At 41.7% G+C, this 24,669-nt stretch overlaps 1 protein-coding gene across 1 annotated transcript in view; it reads left to right on the top strand.

The window, feature by feature from the left end:
• The window catches only part of adgrl2b.1 (adhesion G protein-coupled receptor L2b, tandem duplicate 1), a 61,685-nt gene that overhangs the window by 15,467 nt on the left and 21,549 nt on the right, over positions 1-24,669 (top strand). The window contains exons 3-9 of the mRNA XM_070919321.1: positions 3,030-3,139; positions 5,346-5,360; positions 6,540-7,340; positions 16,366-16,665; positions 18,405-18,505; positions 20,081-20,266; positions 23,153-23,191. Coding sequence (XP_070775422.1) covers positions 3,030-3,139; positions 5,346-5,360; positions 6,540-7,340; positions 16,366-16,665; positions 18,405-18,505; positions 20,081-20,266; positions 23,153-23,191 — 1,552 coding nt within the window. The remainder of the gene's footprint in view (positions 1-3,029; positions 3,140-5,345; positions 5,361-6,539; positions 7,341-16,365; positions 16,666-18,404; positions 18,506-20,080; positions 20,267-23,152; positions 23,192-24,669) is intronic.

A 24,669-nucleotide genomic window follows, 5' to 3' on the forward strand; every position in this document is an offset into this window, starting at 1 on the left:
ACTCAGTCTTTCTAAATTTACAGCCCAGTCCCAGTACTCTCATACAATAACACGCCGCTGACAGTGAGTGTCCTGCTACATTGTGCACCACATCTGTTGACAAGTCAGACTCTCACTTTGCTGGAGCTGCACTTCAAACTTATCTCCAGATTCCCTGGAGGCAGTGTGCGAGCGAAGGCTTTGAGAAGACTGTGCACTGCAAGCCCTTAACCAGAATTATTCTAATGATTCAGATCAGAGGAAATGGGCTCCTGACCGTAATTAAGGTTGATGTGATAACCAGGGATGTTAAAGCAGTCACAAAGCTTTGGGAGACTCTAATCAGTCCTCCTTCAGTCTGCAGCAAACTGAAACAAGGAGAGAGATATTTAAACTACGTCACATTAAGACACAATGTGCTGCCAATATCAGGAAGATTAACAAAAGGCAATAGCACCACAGACAGATAAACAAACGTATTAAACAAGATTGGGGAGACAGAAACAGTGGGAAGTCTGCCGCGCAGGGTGGCAGTTTTGTTGGTTTGGAAATTGCGACAAAAAGTATTCATCAGCGGCCCGTTTCAGCACAACAAAAACAACTAGACAGGAATCAAATGGCTTGATTTTCAACAACATCTACATCAAAGTGTTTTGTCAAGAAAAATGTTTGGTTTGTTGACAAAAAACAAAAAGTGGCTGCATGAAAAATGTATGAAAGAACTGATGGAAACTCAGGTTACTGGTCCTTTTTAATATTCAGGCGATCATTCCCTCAGAGGTGTGCTATAAATGGACAGTATGTCTGACCTCTCTCTCTCGCTCTCTCTCTCTCTCTCTCTCTCTCTCTCTCTCTCTCTCTCTCTCTCTCTCTCTCTCTCTCTCTCTGCCAGCCATGCTGCCTCCACCTCTCTGTTTTCTACTAGTGTAAGGTACTAAAACCTTAAGATAATCTGAGTAAGGCAGTTTTGCTGACTCGCATTACCTTATTGGCCTCCTATTCTCCGACCCAATGAAACTAACAGAATAAATCTTTTTACCCGGTCAGAGGTGCAGCTCGTAGATAGAAAGCAAGCAGGATTCAAACACTTGAGTACCATGAGATTGTGCTCAGTGCAATAGAGATTACATGCAGTGATTTCAGTGACAGTTTAAAACAGAGGAAGCGTGTCAAAATGCTTAGCAACAACAGCTCCGTTTTCTCCAGAGCAGGCGCATCAAAAAGAAAAAAGAGCACAATATATACCAGAGTGAAATCTTGGGTGTTGTGAAAAGGGTCACAAACCCACAGGGAACACCAGTTGTTCAACACCAGCATCAGCAACTAGCTAGTGAACATAGTGGAACATTTAGCAGTTAAACAGGCGGATATTTCCCTCAGGAGTTGGTGGAGAACAAAAACAGAGCTAAAAGAGAGTGAATATTGCACTTCCATTCATCAGAAACACGACTCCAAATGAGTGCTAATGTTGCTCCGTGTCTCCTGTATGTGTAAATAGGCATGTATGCAAACACTCAGCTTAAAAGGTGATAATATGTCAGTGTTGTGTTTACAGCTTGTTGCACTACCCCCGTGTGGGAAAACAAAACATTAATGCGTTTTTAAGTAAAAGAAATGAAATGCTGTCACTTATATGTAGTGGGGGAGAGTCCATTATTTTCCTCTAAAATAAAGTGGTATAGAAGCACAAATTAGCATAAAATTAAATACACAAGTATCTCAAAATTGTACATAAGTATAGTACTTGACTAAATGTACTTTCTACTCTTCTGAACTGGTGTCAGTCAGACTTATACACTCTAAACACTGAATTAAATAGAGTATCTCAGGGTACATTTGAAGTGTTTCTGCTGTCAGTCAGTTCCCATTTTGATGCAGTGACCCTTCTCCTTCGCAGCAGCTCTCACCGCAGAGACGCCATAATAACGAATCTCTTAAGTGCAGCTGGCACCATATTGTCAGTTGTCCCGTGATGTTTAAACCATCAGTGATGAAGCTGATGCTATTTGTTAACTTTATAATGGATTTTTTGCACATTTTTTATATGATATATAATGCTTCATAATCCATTAGTTTCAAGTGAAGGGTTTTTTTTTTGTTGTGGAAATGCATTTTCAAGTGCAGCTCGACTCTTTCTGGTTAACATACATACATTTACCTTTTTATTCATTACTTTAACATCCTGCATAGTTAGAAGCGCACATTCCCATTTTGCAGCAACAGAAAAACCTCTTGAATTACTAATGGTCTTTTGAAAGTCATGTCCAATGTTGAATGTATGTCCAACTTGCAACACTGCTACTGACCTTCTGAAATATTTATCTCAAGCTTGCAAATTGTTGAATGTCCTATTTTGGTGTCATTTATTTCTTGTTTGCCTGCTTACTGCTGACATTATTCTCAATCCCTCGGCCTCAAGAGAGCTTGATTGAAGTGGAGCCAATTTCACCCTATACAGTATTTTACGCAAACTCAGTCCTCTGCTGTTTTTCTTTTCTCTCTCCCTCTTTACTTGAACTTCTTTAGCACCCAGAAACATCTGCAAACACACATCAGACTGTTAATTCACTGAGGGACACAATTTCAGACTGGAGGGCAAATGACCCCCTCATAGAAACGACACATTCACGTCGTGTTTTGTTGCGTACATGCAACTCACTAGAGGCCGCCATTCCAGTCCGCTGCACGTCACCGCCACCTGTCGAGTGTGTTTTAATCAATGTCTTCCCTTTCAATAGCGGTATGAAGACGCTGTTAAAGGAAATGCCATCGCTAATTCCTAACATGCCTCTCGCTGCTCTCTCACTCTGTTATTCATTACTGCATTCATTCACATTCATTTACTCTTCCTTAATGCTTTCATCCCTCTCTCTCTGTTTGCCAAGGTTTAAACTATAATACGTATGTGTCGTGGCCGGGATTTCGTCAATTTCTTTGTAGCCGTAACGATGAACTTTCCACTCCCTCTTTGTTATTAATGTTGTCTTTGCCGAGTGCTCTTGGTGTGGGTAGTCATGATGAAATCTCTGGTCAATCTTTTTTTTTTCTAGGTGCAACAACCGTACGCAGTGTGTGGTTGTCACTGGCTCTGATGTCTTTCCTGATCCATGCCCTGGCACCTACAAGTACTTAGAGGTCCAGTATGAGTGTGTTCCCTATAGTAAGTATCGCCATCCAAATCTCATACTGAACTCTTATTGTGTTGCTTTTAAAGTGTCTGTAGATTAGACAGATGTAACTGTAACTACAGTCTCTTTTCAGTAGCAAATATGTGTTTGTTTTACAGATGATACTTCAACTGGAAACTGGAGACTAGCATTGATAATGATAATTAAGTGTTGCAGTCAATCAAGGGTCAGTTTTGGTTTTATCTGTCCAGGTTTTGAGATATCTGTTTTTAGTGTCGGGTTTTTATAGCTGCTTCCATTTTGGATCTGGCTCCCAGTTGGCAAAATAACGGCTCAAAGGCCAAAGAATCTCTTATTGGACCTTATTGGACATGTTAATTAATGTTAATTCTGTAATGGCTTAAATGAAGTTCCTGGCTGCGGTCTGGTTAATGTGCTGTCTGCCAGCCGGTGTACTCAGCCAAAGATTGTTTGTGAGGGAAAAGATCACCGCATGGCCCTGAGTAGACTGGAAGAAGAACCACTTTTATACGCAAATCATACAAATATTTTAAGCTCATCAATTTAATAGTTGTGTTATAACAATGTAGTGATCTTCGTGTCTTTTCAGCTCGTAGCATCAGAACATTAATTGGCTGCCACTAAAATGTTAATGATTTCTGCTTCCTCCCCAGTACAACAGAAGTAAATTGTATCTGTGGTTTGTAGTTTGTGGTGCTCACAACATTGAAAAATTAAATTTAAACAGCAAAATCTTCATCAGAAACAGTGCCTCTGGATAACAGACAGAACTGTGTGAAAAGTTTTGATTGGAACAACTTCCTACTTAAGAAACAGACCCTACAAAAATGTTTTCTTTTCACTGCTGTGAGCACCACAAACCAAATTCCAGTCACCTCTATTGTATTTGGGTGGTGGAAGAAATCACCAAAGCTATCTGCATGACTAGATACCACGAGGGGGTAACTGAGAAAATATGTGTTCTTGTAATTTGGGTGAACTGACCCTTTTAAATGGCTTTAATAACCGTGACTTTAGATTCAGTGTCTTTTGCTGAGATAATAAAGGAGAGATTAAAAAGAAATGGGTACATTATAGGTCTCACAGTAGTTCATTATGTTCACTAATGTTCTGTGGAAACATATTACAGAGGATAGTAGAGTAAAACAGCATAAGTGACACAAATCCTGAAAGTCTGAGATGATTCTGCATCTTCTGCACCAAATTCCTGTATTCAGTCATGGATCGGCTTTAGTGTTTCGCCGTGAAAATGGTTTAATTAAATGTACTGTAGAGGTGGTTAAATTTGGCACTATTTGAAACTCTGTCTATGGTATCTGATTTGAGTTAATCTACCTTAAAAGGGTGTTTTAGAGTAGTTTATATGAGGAGCTTTAGGCTTCATCCCTGCCTGTGAAAGTACTTAGTATTTAAATTGATGAATTGTAAACATTTTCTTTTTCTTCTTTCAAACAGACCTCCCTTTCACCTCCTGCCCCCCCCCCCCCCCCCCAACTAACCTCTTTGCTCTCATTTTGTTTCTGGACGTCCAATCTTTCACATATTGCCCCCCCCCCCCCCCTGCCCAGCATATGCAGCTTCGACAGTCCACTAAAGAAACTCCATATTAGGCCGACTGTTCATCAGTCATCTCATGTGCTGTTGCTCTCTTTGGCTCATTTAAGAGTTTGGTCTGTAACATTAGCACCGTGTCATGTTTTATGTGTGTGGGCGAGCACGTTTGGAATCGAGTTTTGATTTGTGTTTATAAAGTTTTGAACAAGTTCCACCCTCAGTCAATACATGCCAAAAATAACTCTTGTGCTGTTTCTCTAAGAATGTTATCCATCTAAATATGACCAGGAGATCTTTTTTTTCTCTTCTGCCACTTAGGAGAAGCATTTTTAGAGGGATTTATTCTGCTTTTACCGTGGCCAATGCATTATTTTGTTGGCAGTTAAAGACGGTAGGAATGAAAGTTTAATGTGCTGGAAAGCATGGCACGTAGCTTGTCTCCGGCCATAACTTGTCTGTTTTTATATCCTAGGATGAGAGGCCGTTTCACTAACAAACAACCTTTTTTTTTCCCCAAGCTCTTCTTCCCAAAGCAGTCCTGCAGTTCATCTCATGGTCATATCCTTCGACTAATTCTTCTCTTTGTACCTGGTAGTTGACTCATGATAACCTTTCTCTCCCTTTTGCACTCTTTTTTGCTTTCTTTTCCAATGCCTGAAATAGAAGTGGAGCAAAAAGGTAAATGAGTGGTCTAGTCCCCCCCCCCAACCCCTCTGGCTCCTTGTTCTGTGGTGTTGAGTACAGCTCCCCTCACGTCTCCTCCTCCCCCTCCTGATTGCCTCTCCTGTCAAATGCTAAACCCATAGGAGGATTGTTTGCACCCATGGAGTCCAAATGAATTTCTAAACAGAATTTCAAAAGACATCCACAGTCATCGAATGTAGTTTTTTTCTCTCAATGTGAAAGAAAACACCAACTGTTGGGTGTTGATTTGTTCCAGGGACTCTTGCGTAACACTGTGTTAACCCTTGAAGAATGAGTAGCTGTGTATATATATATTCTTATTTGGCAGTCTTAGTTTGCTTGGCCCAACTCCTGCTGCACCCATAGCACGTGATGTGAAATAGCAGTGATGGCTGAGTGAGATTGGCACTAAAAAAAAAAAAGGTTTGAAAGGAAAACAAGAATTCACTATGTCCCTTTTTATCCAGAACCAATTAATTTAAAACCGTCTAAATGGTAACCTTGCCATGGCCTCTCTCATCCATCAGTGGTTACTCTTGTCTTTTTGCCACAGAAGTAGTGAAAATCCTTTACCACTGTTGTTCGATCTATTCCCCAACCTCCACTTTCATTTTACCTCTGCTTTGCTGCCGCCACCACCATTGACACAACCTGTTGTTCACTCTTATCACAAGATGTGAAGTCTGTTCCCTTTTATCATTTTTGGTTTATGACCTCAGTCATGTGAGTATGCATGTGCAGTGTGTCCATATACCCAGCTGTTCATGTGGCATTTGACGTCAGAGACAGGCTGGTATTTAAAAAAAAAAAAAAAAAAGAAAAGCGTGTGACCTCTACTTCTCCCATTTCCCCGTCTTTCATTTGCAGGATTTTTTGTTTCCTTTTTTGTTCACATTTTGTTTCGTTTTGTCCCTGTTAGGATGTAGCGGCAGACCCTTGAGATGCAAGTTCTCTCAACCTCACATTTCTCATTCTGATTTTCTTTTCTTTCCCTATTCATTGGCAATAGTACAAAAGCAATAGTTAAAAGATTCCTCCAAATTCACAGTCCCTGATCTTTTTGTCCTGCACTTGAGTTGTACAGCAGCGAGAATGATGCGTGTCAAATGTGTTGCATGTGTTTGAAATATTTTGCCTCACTGTATTTTGTTTCACTCTCTTCTCTGTCACTAGTTTTCATTTGTCCTGGGACTCTGAAGGGTGTAGGAGACGCCACCTTCCTGTATGAGGCGGAGCAGCAAGCAGGGTCATGGTGCAAAGACCCGCTGCAGGCCGGCGACAAAGTCTTCTTCATGCCCTGGACGCCGTACCGCACTGACACCCTCATCGAGTACGCCTCTCTGGAGGACTTCAAAAATGGTCGCCAGACGACCACCTATAAACTGCCGCACCGTGTTGACGGAACAGGCTTCGTGGCCTATGACGGTGCCATCTTCTTTAACAAGGAACGCACTCGCAACATTGTAAAGTTTGACCTGCGCACTCGCATCAAAAGCGGCGAGGCTATTGTTAATAATGCCAACTATCATGACACTTCACCTTACCGCTGGGGTGGCAAGACTGACATTGACCTTGCAGTAGATGAGAGGGGCTTATGGGTAATCTACGCCACAGAGCAGAACAATGGGCGCATTGTGGTGAGCCAGCTCAACCCATACACTCTCCGGTTTGAGGCCACATGGGAGACAGCGTACGACAAGCGCTCTGCCTCCAACGCCTTTATGGTGTGCGGTGTGCTGCATGTGGTGCGCTCGACCTACGAGGAAAACGAGAGTGAGGCCAGCAGGAGCCAAATTGACTACATCTACAATACCAAGCTGAGCCAGGGCGAGTACACTGACATCCTCTTCCCCAACCAGTACCAGTACATCACCGCAGTGGATTACAACCCCAGGGACAACCAGCTATACGTGTGGAATAACTTTTACATCCTGCGCTACGACCTGGACTTCGGGCCACCGGATCCTGCCGAAGGTGAGAGCTGCTCCATCTTTTGATTAGTTCATTGTCTTTGTGTAATTCTTCTATTGTCTGGTTGCAGCATGGCTTGTCACAGATGGCTGCCTTTTAATTTTGGATGCAATTCAGGTGTGATAAAGAAAAAGAGGGTTGTGTTAGTCTTGGGGAAAGGGCTCATTTGCAGACAGAAATTACAGATTCATACCTTGGAATGAGGGATAGCTCCCAGTCGGATCACGCCGTTTCAAAAACCCGAGTCTTTATTACCATGAGGCAAGTTGAGGCACTCACTCCAGCTGAAGCTTGGACCCTATCAAATTCTTTAATCTCAGGCCTCATCCAAAACCATTATGAATATATATATATATATATATATATATATATATATATATATAATTCTGGGAATACATTTAAGGAGTATTGTGCACAGTATGACAGAGGTTATCCTCTCCTCCTTACCTTGGGATTTCAAGTTGTGTTGCCATGACTACCCTCATCAACTTCACAAGAGCCATTTTTTTTGCAACCGATCAGGAGACAATTGACATCCTATTGTGGCATAATATTTCTAAAACCACCAGGCTTGAGTTATGTGCCACATGGTGAATCCAGGTTGAAGAAAGGCTAGAAAGAGAGATCAATTACAGTGAAGGATCTTGTCAGGCGGTTAGAGGGCTTAAATTAATCTGTAAAGTGCCAAGAGGCGACATACGTGTCATCAGACAGGGACCTCACATTAAAACCGATGATGGGCTTAATTACCTGACTGCAGCCACCGTACCCCTTAGAGCCGGGCTAAGTCTCCTGTATGACGTGGGGAAACAAGGAGCTTGACCCGACTTCACGTTATGTTAGAGGCTCAGGTTGCCCTCGAGCGCTGGTCTGGATTAGTTTATGATTTTTAACTTCTGGATATTCAAGAGGTGTTGTCAGGGGGGAAATCTGATTCTTGACCTGAGCTGTTGAATAGGGGCGGAGGGTGGCGTTGATGTCTCAATGGTGGCTGTGTGCTCCTGAACTCTGGCCTCTTGTCAACACGTCTGTTTGTTTTTCCTGCCGTTCCTTGGAATCTCCCCTAGCATGATAACTCGACACCCAAGGGGGGCTCCAAGTTTCTGTCTGTTTTACTGAACAACCAAAGCCTCAGTTAACTATATGTTAAAAGAGATATGAAAAATACTCAAACGTTAATGAGTTCTCCATGCATGCAAACTGCCCGCTCAACTCTTCACGTCCTGATGTATGTAAATGTAATTAACAACTGAATTATCATAATTACCCTCCTTGTCTCAAAAGAGGCTCAGGGAGAAGAGGAAAGTAGCCGTCACAGAGCATTTTCAATGAAGGGTTTAATGTGCTCTCTCAGCTACTGTAATGCCTCGGTAAACATAAATGCCACATAGGCTTAGTGTTGCCACTTGCTGCAGGAACAGTGCATTTAATCAAGGAACCCAAAAGAACATAGTTGTTGATTTCACTCATTATTCTAAGTACCCGTTTCCTGCCACTGTTTTGTTATTGGGACCCAATCAGAAACGCGTCCTTGCAGCAGAACTTGTCACTGTGGATCATTAAGTGTGTTTTATGGGAACATTTTGAGACGTTGTGAGCTCAAGAAGGAGAACGGAGGCATCTCGAGATGCCACGGCCAGCAGCAGCACGCCAGGCTTTGCGAATGGCACTTGAAAATAATTGGTTCTTGTTTATTAGGTTTTTTTTCAGATCTACACCTTTAACTTCTTTACTGTGTAGCTATTAGGATTTATTGCTGCCCATGATATGGCGTTGAATTAAACAACCTATTCTGCAGGGTAATCTAATGGTGCTGAAATAATGTCTCTCTCTCTGAAACTGAGGGGCACTTGAGGCGTAAAGGAAATTAATTGTGCCCATTAAGATTCATCGACCACAGAGTGAAGTTACCTCGAACACCAAACCTGGTGTATTTCTCTCCTTTGTACAACTCATGTAACACAATGAGCGTCTGTGTCCTTTTCTGTCAGATGCATCAACCTTGGCTGTAATGCTCATCCTGGAGAGGCGCTGAAGTGCTGGCAGGATTAGAGGTTTATATTAAGGGAGTTATAGCAAAGTGATCAAAGCAGAAAATAATTGACCTTAGCAACTTGTCTGTATTTCCTTTACCTTATGTAGAGTGTTTGTAACGCTGCAGGTTTCTTAATTCTGGCCCTGGTTGAAGTGATTAGCTAAGATCATTCCCCATATTGATCTTTCCGCTTATTGTTCCAAACAATTCACACTCATTTAAGGAAAATGTCTATGCTCTGCTAATGCATTGTGAACACAAAACAGCCGTGATCAATAGTTAGAGAGTCCACCTCCTCAGAGGTCTCTCTAAAAGAGGTGCATGCCAATAAAAAGCACGCCCAAGCGCCCGACGTTACAAAACTTAGAGGGACACCGGTAATGTATTCTCTGTGATGTGCAGAGGCATTAACTGATTTCAGTCCAATGAATTCAAAAAACCAATCAGAAGAGCCGGTAATTGCCGAGAGCATTTCAAACTAACAAGGAGAGAAAGGAGAAAATTAATTTGTCTTTGAGGTAGCATTGATCTGAGGCATTAAAGACGAGTGGCACAAAATGAATGGCTTTGTCCGAAAGGCTTTGCCACTTGGCGTAATCTGGTAGCGGTGAGCACAAGTGGGCTCCTCGATGAATTGAAATGTCAAGAAAAAACACTATTTCATATCCTGCATGCCACATGATAGATATCTATCAACACACTTTTTTTTTTTTTTTTTTGCTCAGCCATTTTGTGGCTAAACCCAGCTGTGCACCTCGCTGCACTTTGGTTTGCCTTTATATCCCTGAACGACGCCTCCAGGTGAGCCTTCAAGGCGGAGGACATTTATAGATGTATCATGCACTAAGCCTGTGTTCCACCCTCTGAAGCATGATGCTCGACAACAGAAATGGAGGCTGAAGAACAGGAGTCAGGAGATTTGCAAGAGCTGTAATTGTTCTGCTTCTTGCCATGCATCAACACTATGGAGCTTATGGAAGGAAACTGTTTAAGTGGACGTTACAGGCGTAGACGACAGAGAGTGTATTTTGCTCTGAGTGTATTTCTGTCTTCACATATATCTTCCTGTCCGCATGTGTGTGTCTTTATCGTGAGCTGCTCTGCCACCTTCCTCTGACTCAGACCGTATAGTTGTGACTGCGCTATACGTCTGCTCCTGCACAGTACTCAGTTTCAGGCCTCATAAATTACCCCGCACCGACACAGGATATGTCCGACAGAGCTTTTTCTGTCTACTGCTCCTTACAGAACAAGCACCAATAAGGCAGTGAGCCCTGCAACGATTTCTCCACGGCTTGTTTTTCATTTTTTAGCAGAAAAATTGACATATTCCGCAACATTGGATAAGGAACTGCACATGATTTGTCTTGTGGGCCTTTACCTTCCATGCCAAGCCGTGTGCTCCCGTCACGTAGGCTTGAATGAAGCAGAACAGCATGAGTGCATATAAACAGCCTAATGTAAAATTCATGTCTTGTGGGATTTGTTTCTCTGTCATTAATTACCAGCACTGGCTTTAGGTAAAAAAAAAAGGCCAACTGTAGCTCTCACACACTTCTTATCCTCTCAGACAGTCTTGTTATTGAGTCTAAGATGAAATGCACAAATAAAGACATGGATATATGAAGACACACACACATGTCTTACTGATTGTGGTATATTAGCGTGGCAACATTGGTTTGTTTAAAGTTCGACATTTTGGGAAATACTTTTATTCGCTTTCTTGGGTAGAGTTAGATAAGAGGATCACTACCACCCACATGTCTGTACTATAAATATGAAGCTACCACCAGCAGCTGGTTAGCATAGCCTAGCGCAAAGCCTAGAAACAGGGGGAAACGACTAGCCAAAATCCACCTACCATAACCTAAAGCTCACTAATTAACTGGGGCAGTGCTGGGCAGTATTGTATTACTTAGTTATGTGTTACAGTAATGTGTTTATTTTTTTCAGTAACGTGTAGTGTACAAGATGACAGTTTGCATGTTGTGTGCTTTAGCTGGCTTGCTAACTTTGTTCAGAGTTGGAGGGAACGTGAACCCCGCGGCCTCACTGTGTGCAGTCACCAGAGCTAACAAACAAGACAACGTGTTAATTAGCTTTAGATGTTCTGGATTTTGTTATCTTTGTACAGCCAGGCTAGTTGTTTCCCCCTGTTTCCAGTCTTTATGCTAAGATAATCTAACCACCTGCATGGCTATAGCCTTATATATACTGTACCATATATTTACCATGCTCTTTTCTTGTTCTTGCATCTGTTCATGTTCACAGTGCAATGAAAAGAAAAAGAAAAACAATACCACATCTGCCACATGTTTATTTCTTTTTCATTTGGATCGACAATAGGAAGTTTGCACAACATTTCATACGGTTTAGAAATGCATTCCTGCTAATTGAAACAGGGTTCTCCATCTTCCAGCAGCATGCATCTGAATCGGGTTCTTCTCCGTTCGAGGACAACAAACTTCCTAGGGGGAAAAAGAGGCGACTGGAGCACACTGATTGATTTTGCAGTCTTTAATAGTGCAAACAGACCCTGCTAATGTCGGGATTATTTTTAACTGAGCTCTGCCTATTCGATATTTCCTTTCAACTATATGTGTCTATTTGTTATTGTACTGGAAGGATTAGCCTTGCAAGTCATTCATCTTCAAAATATAAGCCAATTGATTTGGCTGCAAGTTGTCTAATAGCGGGTATTAGGCGGCTTATGATCCATTTATCCTGGCATTTGTGTGGACAGGTAAATAGTTTTTATTGCTCTGACAGTATGTGTGTAATTTGAGCTAGAAAATGGTCTTTTAGTGCTGTGGTGTAAGCTGCCAAAGCAAGGACAAACAAAATATCTAGGCCTCCGATCATCTGATTATGGTTTAATATTTTTTGTCATCTTCCTCGCAGATACATAAATGACTCTGGGGGGCTATAAAGTGATGAAACTAATTCTGGTTCATCTCTGATGTTTTGATTGATGGTCTTCCATAATGGTTTTCCTTCCTCTTTGCTCTGTTTTAATTTACACACTCTGTTTAGGCTCCGGTGACAGCCATTTTTCAAGTGTTCAGTCTCAAACTCTTCCATTATTTACAAGAGGTATTATTCAGCATATGGCAACAGTATGCCTTTGGTGTCAGATTGCCCATAAAGAGCAACTTCACTGCCTCTTGAGAGAAATGGGAGCTAATTGGTGCAGCCCTCTCTTGGTTGAGTGCTGTCAGAGGACACAGAGCTCTTACTGGACAGGAATTTGCTCTTCGCAATCAAAAGAAAATTGTAGCACGCCTGGTGAAGAGACATCAAAATAAGCCCACAAATGCATCGACATCTGACAAGCACATTTCTTGATGTAGTATTGAATAGATATGTTGTATATTTGATGTTCTTGATGTTCTTCACAATCACACTCTGATGAACCAAGACATGCTGACTGAAAACATTCACAAAGATTGTATCTTGTCTTTGATTAAAAAATCACTCAGTCGACATCTGAGTGCCCCCCCTAATTAAAACGATGTGATTTCGTGATTCTGCCTGAAAGAGTGAACACGAGAGAGACAATGACCAAGTGTCTCATGGCATGAAATAACTCAAAGCAAATTTGATGCTTTTTTCATAAACTAGAATAGAACATGGCGTCTAAATGTTCCTACGGCTTTATCTCCTTTGGATTTTGTGAGTGATTAAGGGAATTAGGGATGCTACTAAAGATTATTTTCAGTTTGATTTAATTCATATATTAATAAATACCCACATCCCAGAAGCCCCAGGTGATGTCTTCAAATTGGTTATTTTGTCCAATAAGCCGTCCCAAATCCAAAGATTACATTTACAAAGAAATAAACAGAGCAAAGCAGTAAATCCTCACCTTATTGTTGAAGCTAGAACCAGAGAATATTTAGTATTCTTCCTTGAAAAATGAAAGTAGAAATCAAAATAGCTGTTAATTTTCTGGTGATCGACTAATCGTTTCAGCTCAGAGGGAACACCAGTTCATTTTAAATGAACAAAATGATATTTCAGGACGGATAAACATTTGGAAATGCACTTATGTAACAAACATAAACATGATGGAAATTGTTGTTTAGAAATGTTTTTTTGACACAGAATAGAGCTGGAATGATAAGTTGATTGATTGGCAACAATTTGGCTTAAACGCTTAATTGTTAAAATTCTCAATCAATTCAATTCAATTCAATTCAATTTTATTTATATAGCGCCAAATCACAACAAAGTCATCTCGACACTTTACAAAATAGAGCAGGTCTAGACCGACTCTTTATAATGTTATTACAGAGACCCAACAGTTCCCACCATGAGCAAGCACTTTGGCGACAGTGGCAAGGAAAAACTTCCTTTTAAGAGGCAGAAACCTCGAGCAGAACCAGACTCTAGGTGGGCGGTCATCTGCTTTGACCGGTTGGGTTTTAGGGAGAGAGAGAGAGAGAGAGAGAGAGAGAGAGAGAGAGAGAGAGAGATAGACATAGAGACACAGATAGACAGACAGACAGACAGACAGACAGATAACAGACAATCACCTGCTTACTATGATCAATGTGGTTCAACACAAACGGTTTTGATTATTTCACAGGAGAAACATCTGTCTTTCTTTTTTTTTTCTCTCTTACTGGTTTGAAGTGGGCGGGGCTCATTTAGAAAATGCGGATGTCACATACTTCCGTGCACCAATCAGGATTGAACAACATTTGAATCAGAATCTGATGACAGTTGGCGGGTTGTTTGGTTACTTTCAATCAAATCTGATCAAACCACACTCACATAGTCCTGATGAAGCAGATCAGCTGCGCCTTTGGCCGTTAAACTCTTAATAAATATCATCTCAAGCTGTTGCGTAACTTTCATGGTTGCTTATTTAGTCCTGAATATTTAGAGTTCACACTATTTTGCGACATGTTATAAACTAAATGATTAATCAAGAAAATGAAAATAGTCATTCGTTGAGGCAGACAGATGTACTTCTTTCTTTTTCCCAGTTGTTTGCAGCATCTCTAAATTGATGAATGACTAATGATAATATATGCTATTAAAAAGCAATTGCAAGATGACGAATAAAGGTTAAAAAGTGCAAAATATTTCTCGATACTGATGATAATTTGTGCTGAAATGTGGGCGGTATGGGGCTTTGGACTCAATATGGTCTCAGGAGCAGGTTAATCAGGTGATGCAAGCATGCTGTTACAGGCAGATGCATATTAGGGTTTATATCAGCCTGTGGAAAAGCACAAGTTTGCTCAGGTATGGAGAGGTTTAATATTCTGAAACCCAATTACGCTTGCCCTTGTATTGCATTATATGCGTATATTGAATCAACTGAGTCAGCCTATGAATCATCTCACTTTTACTGAGTCAATAAAAAATCTTCACTGGCAATACATAATATATTTGAAACACTTTTTTTTAAATGTGGCATTGTTATGCTATTATGTTATATAGAGTTATTTATCCGTTTAGGAAAAAACAAAAGTTGTTTATCAAATTAAAAATAGGAAGACTGTTTTCTCCGCTAAGAACTATAATAAGACATTTCTAATCATCTCAGGTCCTTTTCTTGGGCTGTCTCTTACCTGGTTTCTTTGGAGTAATTCTGAACACCCTCATAGCTGTGGTGCTAACTGAAGGCTTCATGATCGCCTGCTATGCTAGCCGGTACTTTTGCAGCCATGCTGGCCTTGCCAACCTGTGAACGTCTGGGTGACAGACACACAATGACTGAATGAGTGTAAGGTAATTAGCCAGGGCTCCTGCCAGTGGAAAAGGTCCCTGAGTAAAATGTCACAATTCAGCCTCACTGTAGGGTGGTTTGGGGTTTATTTTTCTATAGCAAGCATCACAGGAACACGGTTCCCTCCCTGCTGTGGCCTCCTGACCACATCGCTAGATAGCAGCTTTGTAATAAACTCAGATATTTCACTGGAATGAAAAAGCAAAGATCCCCCTGACTGGCTGATTAGTGTGAAACGTGAAATGTGGGCTTTGTCACCATTCTCTCTCAGGAAATGGAGATATGTGTCTGACGATCGAGTGTCAGATAGCATGATATTGCATTTTCCCAGAAGCACCCAGGGAACCTGAAGACAGCACTGTAGTGCCTTTCACGACGGCAGACCTCATTGTGGGAAGTTGCTTTTATCTCCAAATACAATCGGGCGGTTGTGGGTATAAATGTATGATCGTTCATGCAGTATATCCATGTAGACAAATGCGCACATACACACAAACGTTCACTGTTTTGTTTTTTATTCATATCATATTGGCTATTCATATACTATATAAAATTTATAGATTTCCCATTTCTGCTCTCATTTCCCAGTTATCTCCAGGCTCCCTGCAGAAGATATCCATCTGTGCACATGCAGTGGTCTTAAGCAGGAACACACCTGAGCAATGGAGCAAACACAAGCGCGCTTACACACAATGTGCATGTGCACATTCACACTTAGATTTGCTTTGCAGGGTAGGCGTGGATTGAATACAGTGGAATCGCATTATTGCTGATGTATGGTCTTTGCTCGGAGCAATGCAGTTCTGCTTCTGCTCACCAGCTTTATCAAAGTGAGAGAGATGAACTAGGCAGAAAAAAAGTAAAATGCAGGCAGGCTTTGTCTTCATTGTTGACATTTAATCAGCCCAAGGTACTGATTCTGTTGAGAGGAAATCACTGTTATGTCAAAGGATGCCACGTTTTGTCTTATTTATGGGGTTAAGTCAAAAATAGCAAGACATGGATAATGTAGTGTCATGTTGGCAGGTTTGCCTTGATTTTGTTTGGTGGAGGAGCAGAAAGGAGGTGTGGTTACGAGTGAAAGCAGCACAAGGGTTTTTATTTCCAGGAATTATGGGAAGCAGTAACTCCAGCAATACCAACAAGCCAGACTCAAAACAGTTGCAGTTCTCCCACTGCTAGAAACAGTGGGAGTTCAAGGCGAGGACATTTATGACTCAAGCTCTAACAGCTCCACTCTTCTCTTATTCTAGCGCCAACCATTGAAGATTTCTCCGTCTCGTCATCCATGCCCAAGACCACCTCGGTTGTCACCACCACCGCTGTGTCCACAGTGAAGGGGCAGGGCGACACCACTGTAGCAGGAGCAGATCCAAGAGATGGGAGGGACCCGTTTGAGGACAGTCGTGGCTCAAGCACAGCAGAGCCCACCGTCCCCGAGATGCCTCCAACACCCAGACGCTTCTGCGAGGCGACCAGGAGGAGAGCCATCGACTGGCCCCAGACCCACACTGGAAACACTGTGGAGAGGCCCTGCCCCAAAGGGACCAGAGGTAGGCCCACCACCTGGTGTAACTGTGTTAGTGTTTGACCCACTGTTCAGTACTATATAGAACATTCATAGACTGCTAATACTTACTTAATTTCAGAGCTATAAACATATTCAGGAATAGACTATTGACTTTATGCAGACTGGTTGTACGCGAAAATGCCTCAGCTGCGCTTAAACCCGCCCCATATTAGACAAAGAGTTCTGATTGGCCCAACCTGGATCAGGCCGGATGGAAATCTGTCGGAACGGGAGGAGGGGGGACAGACACATTTGCCAGAGCAAATAAAACATGAGCTTGAAGAAGAAATATTGTATAAGCACACATTTTAAATGGCCACACTCAGAGAATGCCTGTTATGATATCATATTGTAATAAACACATAATAAAACACAAATACCAACACATTAAACATGACTATTATAACAGTAAGATGACCAGCTGATCCCAGAGCTCTGTGGGAGAAATGATCTAATTAGCGCCGCTACGTAAATAGCAGTTGATGTTTGTCAGACTGCTGTTAGAAGAAAGTCATTTTCTTCCAGCTCTGGCAGTCCTTCACGTTTTACTGCTCAGATATTTGCACTTTTTGTCAGAAGCAGCAGATGTCAATGGACATATTGCCTCTTCCAGTATAGTGTCATCTTGTGTAAGTTCAGCTATTTTTAATCATCTTGATTATTCAACACCAAACTCTGTAGGGGGTTAACATGGACAGTGTTTTCTTTCTTTTTCCATTAACAATCAAGTATTTCAAAGAGAGTCTCCGGATCACACTTCCAGCATACAAATGAACACGAACAAAGCTTCAAAGATCCTGACAAAATATGCTAAAATGGCTCTGTTACTTTATTTGTGCCATCTTTGCTAAGTCTGTGACATTTCAGCCAGGGGGCATGTCAAATTTGAAACTATAATCTTGCATGATTAGAGCCCTTCACTGTCCTGGAAATAGGCAACACGATTCGTTTTTAAAATAATGGCATTATACATTATTCCTGTTTGTGTGTAATTTTGAAATCCATTTCTTCTTGCAATGAGAGAGCATGGGCAAAAAACTTCCAAAGTCTAATGTCTACTAATTGCCTTAGTTACATTCAGACAGTATATTCACAGTTGTTTCTCGCTTTGGAAGTGTTGCAAGTCAGCAGTGAGGGGAGCATTGTGCTGATGGTCGTTATACCAGTTCAGCTGACAGTGATACTCACACAGGAATCTCTCACAAGTTACCTTAACACCCCATCACAGAGAGTGACAGAACTGTCAAAATATAAAGCAGGGCTATTGGAGGATGAAAGCAGAAAAGAGACAATGTTTTGACTGTTGGGGTGAAAAGGGAATGAGTCTGTGATTACATATGTTGTCACTGTTGTCAGTGATGAGGCATTCATTAGGACTAATCTTGCATCGCATGGGAGCATATAAAATGATTACAATTCTGAAATGTTTACAGACAATTACAAACCAGAGTCCATTGTTTTTTTCTGTCAGTTTTGCCCAAGCTATGTAGAAACCTGTGTTCCTACATAGTGTGCTTTAGTATCCCTTTTACAATTCTTTTTTTTTTCTGTAGACTGTACAAAGATCGCAGGCTTTCAAATTGTTTGGAAAAGGTTGATCCTGCTGAACAGTTAGTTTCCTGCACCAGAGAGGCTGTATGAATGAAGAAGCAGCAGGAGAAACTGTATCTGAGCAAGGTTTTTGGCTTCCCTCCAACTGTTGTGTTTATTGTGGTACTGCAGGCATCGCCTCCTTCCTCTGCACTGTGGCAGGGACCTGGTGCTCCAAAGGCCCAGACCTCAGCAACTGCACCTCCCACTGGGTGACTCAAGTGGCACAAAAGGTAAGAGATGAACTTGTCAATTCCAAAATTTAGCAGCAAACAAACATGTTACGTGGCTAAAATCAAACATCTAGTGGCACTTTTGTACCTTTTCGCTTGCTTGGTGTATTTTTCTTATACCAGCAAAGAAGCGGTCAAGGGTGCATATCATGAAAATGTCTTTTCAAGTGAAGCTAAAATACAGTGTGGTAGCAGAAAGAAACAAGCTATCTAACACATCAGGAGTAAATGCCAACTTCTGCAGTCAGTTACTGAGAATCAAAGAGCCAGAGCTTCTTTCTTCACTGCTTTGATGTTCAACAGTCATGCAGGTAGAAATCTAATGTAGCTGCACAGGTAACAGTTTCAGTAGCCTGAATGGACCTCAATGCAACACAAACACACAACATATTGCTTTCTAAGGAAGAGATGCCTTTTTTCTCTTGACCTGAAAAACACCTTCCATGTGCAGCCGGTTCAGACAGGGTTTCTGGGTGTTGGCAGTGGGCCTTTTGGGAAACATAGACTTGACTATCTGACGAACTGTGCACCAATCCCATACTACACTGCTAATTGTAAGCAGGTTTTTAGAAAAGCCTGGAAAACTCTTAATTATACAGGCATTGTCCACAGTAAATCCGCGTGATGTTTGAGTGTGAGGTTGACACTATTTTCCCAAAATGAAATGCACAAAGAACATAAAGAAGCTACTCACAGATGCAAAAACAGGAAACACATTCATGCTGGCACAATGGGAAGGATGGGAAAACCTCAAGTTATCCCAATTTAGGAATGTTCAGGCATTATTCCAAAGCACCCATTGCTAGCCTTGTAGTGATATGGGATTTTATTTAGATATAGTTGCCAGCAATGGTGTTTTTGCAGCCATTATGCCTCCGGTTTTTGACATTTATGTTGTCCTTTTTTCGCCAAGTTGGAGATATCACAGCTGTCAAAAATGTCTGGTATCTCTGACTCTGAATTACACCTTGGAGGCTGAATGGTATGAATGTTTTTCCTACTCGGCCACTTGTAATTATGGTCTGTATGATAAGACATGAACGCTGCATTAGCTTTCTGTTTGTGAGATTTAATTGGCAGTGGAATTCCGAAGTGGCATTTTGATTGATGTCTGTGCATGTATGGTTTCATTTCCTCTTAGTACAAAATGGAAAAGTACATTGATTTCTTGCAAAAGCATCATACCAAGAATATTTTTATATAGTATAGAGTATATAAAATTAGTATGTCGTATGAAATTGGGTCACAGCTCAGTCAAGGCAGGTTGAGGGAGGGTGGCTGCACAGAAAAAGTAGAACACGTTATCATTAATGCACTAGTACTGGTGTCTTTTTTCTTCAGCATGTGTGTTACAGTTATGCTACTATGGTCGCTGCTAAACATGCAATCCCCGTGTTTACATTCATTCTGCACATAATGACTTCCCTTTCTGTGTGAACAAGCACTGTCACAATGGATTATTACTCTGAGGTGTATGTGGGATACATTATTTCAGCTTCACATTGCAGAACCACATCAGGATGGTTGACGCTTCACTGACACTCCCCACCCCATTTTCTTCGTTGCTGTTTTTAGATTCGAAGTGGTGAAAATGCTGCTAATTTAGCCAATGAGCTGGCACGCCACACACAGGGCCCAGTGTTTGCCGGAGACGTCAGCTCTTCCGTGCGCCTGATGGAGCAGCTCGTGGATATCCTGGATGCTCAGCTGCAGGAGCTCAGGCCCAGCGAGAAGGACTCAGCTGGTCGCAGCTTCAACAAGGTACTGTGAAATTCCTGTCTGGCCTACACTTTGTCCCCCTTTTGGGCCAACTCTGTGTCAGCATGACTCAGGATATCCATTAGCACGACACCTACTAATACACAACAAACACAAACCTCCACATGCACTTGCTTACATGCTCAAACACACATTCTTGGACACACACAGTCTCAGGTGAGGGGGCTTGGAAGGCAGGTCTAGCCCTGAGGGGAAGCTCCTTCCTCTACAGCTCCCTGGTAATTACCGGCTTTGGAAGCACAGGCTCACCTGGCAGTTCTACCTTAAAGGAGCTAATGGCCATGAGGCCCCCACCGACACAAAGAATAACTCTTCATTGCTGACAAGTGTGGAACTGCTCTCCCCCGGAGCTTCTGCAAGCACTCGGCGAGAAAAGAGTAGGCCTAAGACGTACCTACATCTCTCAGCTGCTGGCAGTCCCATGGAGAGATGAGTGACAGTTTGAAAAATTACATTGTTATTCAGACTTTCTAGACGGCAGTTGCTGAGTAAACAAGGTGATTTGCACCAAAATGACGCCCGTCGTTTGTGCCCTAATGTTCAGACAGCTACATTGCCATTACGCATTTGAAGATAAGAGCCAACAGGTTTCTCACTGCGGGATCGATAGTGTTGCGGTGAGTTGTACATCACAACAACATCACCATGCGATTGGCTGATTACACGCAACAATGACAAAAGTTATGGGACCATACCGGTGGCTTTTATTGTCTTTACTAGAAACCACATACATTTTACATCACACCTTGATATTCTGCAAACCATGCTGCTGTGTTTTTGATTTCTTTATGGTTGTTTTTTTTTTTGTACAGTTCCAGGCAGCCGTTACTTTCCATTCATTTCCTATGAAAATCTATTATCAGAATCAGAATCAGAATCAGAAATACTTTATTGATCCCCGGGGGGAAATTGTACAAGCAGACTTACTTGAGTTGTGCAGTCCTTCATCAAGTCTGCATTAATGTTTGCCAAAATTATATTATTGCTGATTGTTAGTGCAGTTTAATTGCAGTTTGACTTGGAAAGTCTGCATTACTTTACAATAATGCAACTCTGACAAAACATAATGCAGACTCGACATTGATGTGTACATGCACAGAAGAAACCAGGTTACTTTGAAAGATCAGGCTACGTGTTTAAAGGCAGAATGAGTAGAATTTTCCTAAAAACAATGTATAGACTCATACAAAATAATCCCTCTCAATCATCACTCGAAGTGTGTGACGGTGTCTGTATCTGCAGAGGCCCTGCCCTCTGCATGTATTTTACTTATTTTGCGTAGCGACCAGGTGCCGGATCGTAAGCACGCATCCAAGAGGAAGCTTTGAGCCGGGGAGGAGGGGCCAACTTTGAATGTTGTGTTTACAAACCGCAACCGACAAATCCAACTCATTCGGCCTTTAAATACATTGTAGTAACCTGGTTACTGTAAAATCCACACATACCTGCAGTAAGTCAGTAATCAGATTTCTCCCCTACCTTATTTTGGAACCATATTGTTACAGACAGACAGCACAGTTTATCCTTATAGCACAAATTGTAGAAATAGTCAACTGTTCATCTATGGAAGCTGACTGATTTATACTTAAAGAGTAACTTAACACCCCCTGGAAACCTATATGCAGTGATGTACAGATGTACCCCAGGACCCTGTGACATCACTGTTGGGTGGTTACAGGTGCGACAGACATAAACACACTTCTGACCACAGCCAACCAGACTAGAGGTGAAACAGAGTTGAAACTTTCCATGAGAGAGGGCATTAAAACACAGCCTGTTGTTATTCTTTAAAGAGGCTTAAATGTGAACGAAACAAGGATACTTTACCAATCTGCAGTCTTTGTTGTCCACATGCATACTTGTAAAAAGATGATTAGAAACCCAGGTACCTTTATACATGGCCAAGAAATCTGCTTTCTCCACATCAGGAAATCAGGTTTTTCTAATCCCCTGCCGTGATTATGGAAACTGGTTTACTTGACATTTAAGAAGTCAGGCTACTGCAGAAAGCCGACTGCAACCTTATATGCATGTAAACGCACGTAAGACAACTCGAGCAAGTTTCAAGAGTCTGCCAAAGGATTTTCATGCCATACAGAAATGAATGAAAGCCAACGGGTGCTTGCAATGAATGGAAACTTACATCTGAAAATCTAAAAGTGCACAGCATGCATTAAACAGCAAAAATGTAAAGTTTACATGATTTGTGTTCAAAAAGCTAAAACTTACAAAACCACTGCTATGGTCCTTTAGGTTTCATGCAGCCTTTTCCCACAAATCAACAAGTAAATGCTGGTGTCCATTGGAGCAATCTTGTCCCGGTTGAAGAAACATCATTTGTGTTTCCTGTGTGTGTGTTTTCTGGATGCAAAGAGCATTTCATCTCTTTGTTTTCCAATTCTGTGCGAGAGCTGAAGTATGGGATTTTCTCTGGTTTGATTCAATTAGGAGGAGAAGGCAACTTATTTAATGCCCAGACACCAACAAAGGGGGGTTTAAGAAGAGCTAGTGCTATATTATTCTCTCCATGCCATGAAATACAAACGACCTCATCCTACATTGTTTATCTTCTCAATGTATTTTAAAGCATCACTAATGGGGAGCATCAGAATCTGGTCTCAGCATTTTTTCCTCCATACTGCTGCGCATTTCTCATCTCTTCCCCCCTCACTATTATGTGATCCATATTCATATATGATAAGCATTTAGAGCATCATTTTAAGGTTGTAGTTCATGGACCTGTGCCTTTTCTTCTTTTCATTAACTCTGTAATTTATGGTAAGTGGCATGATTTACTGCTTCCTGTTTTCTTACCACCTCTCTCTACGATCTGTCTTTTGTGCTTGGTCCTCTTGTTGTGTGGAAAAGCTTCAAAAAAGAGAGAAGACATGCAGGGCGTACATGAAGGTATAACTACTACTGTAGGCTTTCTGTGTTGCTTTTCCCCCCCCGATCCCTAACGCCTGACCAGCGGCATGCAGCACTGTCTGTCTCTATGTCCTTGATTGTCTTGTTACAGTATGTGCCTGCCTGGTGACCTGCTCGTACAAGATATGGCTGCTTCCTCATCTGCCTCGGCCGTCTGTTCTCCTGTCTTTCTGTCCATCTGAGGATGCCACCGTCAATATCGCTCCGTCTTTGTCCTGTTTTCCCCTCCTCTGTGTGCTATCACTTGTACATCTTTCTTTCATTTTTCTCTCTCCTCCCCCAGTCTTTCTCTCTCTCTCCATCTCTCTTGTCGGCTTTTCATACGTTGTGTGAATAATTGCCTTCCCACGGTCGTAATTGCACCTCCCTGTCAGCCAGAAGTGTGATCAAAGTGGCAGTGTGCTCAATTTTCACTTGCTTACATTGTACAATTTCTAGTCTCCCTTGTCCCCTTAGCAAGAAAAAAACCTCCTCTCCCGTTGCAGTTGTGTTTTATCTGTGAGATTAATTTCTGAGCCCCTTAATATGTTTGTGATCCATTCTGATTTTTCAGTCTGTCCCCCAGACATTTTGCTTTTCCTGTGCTGTGGCAGAGTTTATTTCCTCGGGTAGGTTGTGCTGAAAGACAAGGGCATGGTGTAAACACTCGGGAGGAGATGCCTTGCATGGCATAAAACAAATGATCTGATTTTGTATTTCTCAGGGCTCCCTAGAAGTTTGGGTTGTTTTTCCTCTAGGTCTCATTTTACTGAGTGAAAAGAGCGATGCATTTCCCTCGACTGATTTAGAAATGTCTCTTTAGTCGTGCTAGCGGCACGACTCTATGGATGGTAATGTCGGCCTCTCTGTCATACACCACTTTGGACTGACATATCTCAACAACATCCAACAATTGGATGGATCGATATGATGGTTTTTCTTTTTTTTTTACAGACATTCATGCATCCTAATGACTTTGGTGATCCTTTGACATTTCCTCTAGCGCCACCAAGAGGTTGACATTTGTGGTTTTAAAAGAGCGCTCCACCGATTTAGCATTACACTCCTATAACAACAATAACAGTGACATCACTTGAGGCAATTTATCAAACTTTGCGCAGCTCCCTCTGGAGCCACAAAAAGCTTTGTACAGCTTATTTCATATTTGCAGAAGTACTCTCCAAGACCTGTAAACAGACTTTGATGTGTAAAAACACAGACATTCATGTAAGGATGAGTTGTAACAACTTTGTCCAAACTGCTAAACTGTGTTTAGTACTAATTAGCGAATGTTAGCATGCTAACATGCTACACCAAGATGGTGAATATAGTAAACATTACACCTGCATGTTAGCATGCTGACATTAGCATTTAGCTCAAAGCACTGCCGTAAGTACAGCCTCACAGAGCTGCTAGCTTGTTTTGGTGTCACGGTTCATCATCTGCTGTTGCACTGCTTGAGATTTCGCTGGCATGTT

Source organism: Enoplosus armatus, chromosome 14 (genome assembly GCF_043641665.1).
Source record: "Enoplosus armatus isolate fEnoArm2 chromosome 14, fEnoArm2.hap1, whole genome shotgun sequence".
Classification (NCBI taxonomy): domain Eukaryota; kingdom Metazoa; phylum Chordata; class Actinopteri; order Centrarchiformes; family Enoplosidae; genus Enoplosus; species Enoplosus armatus.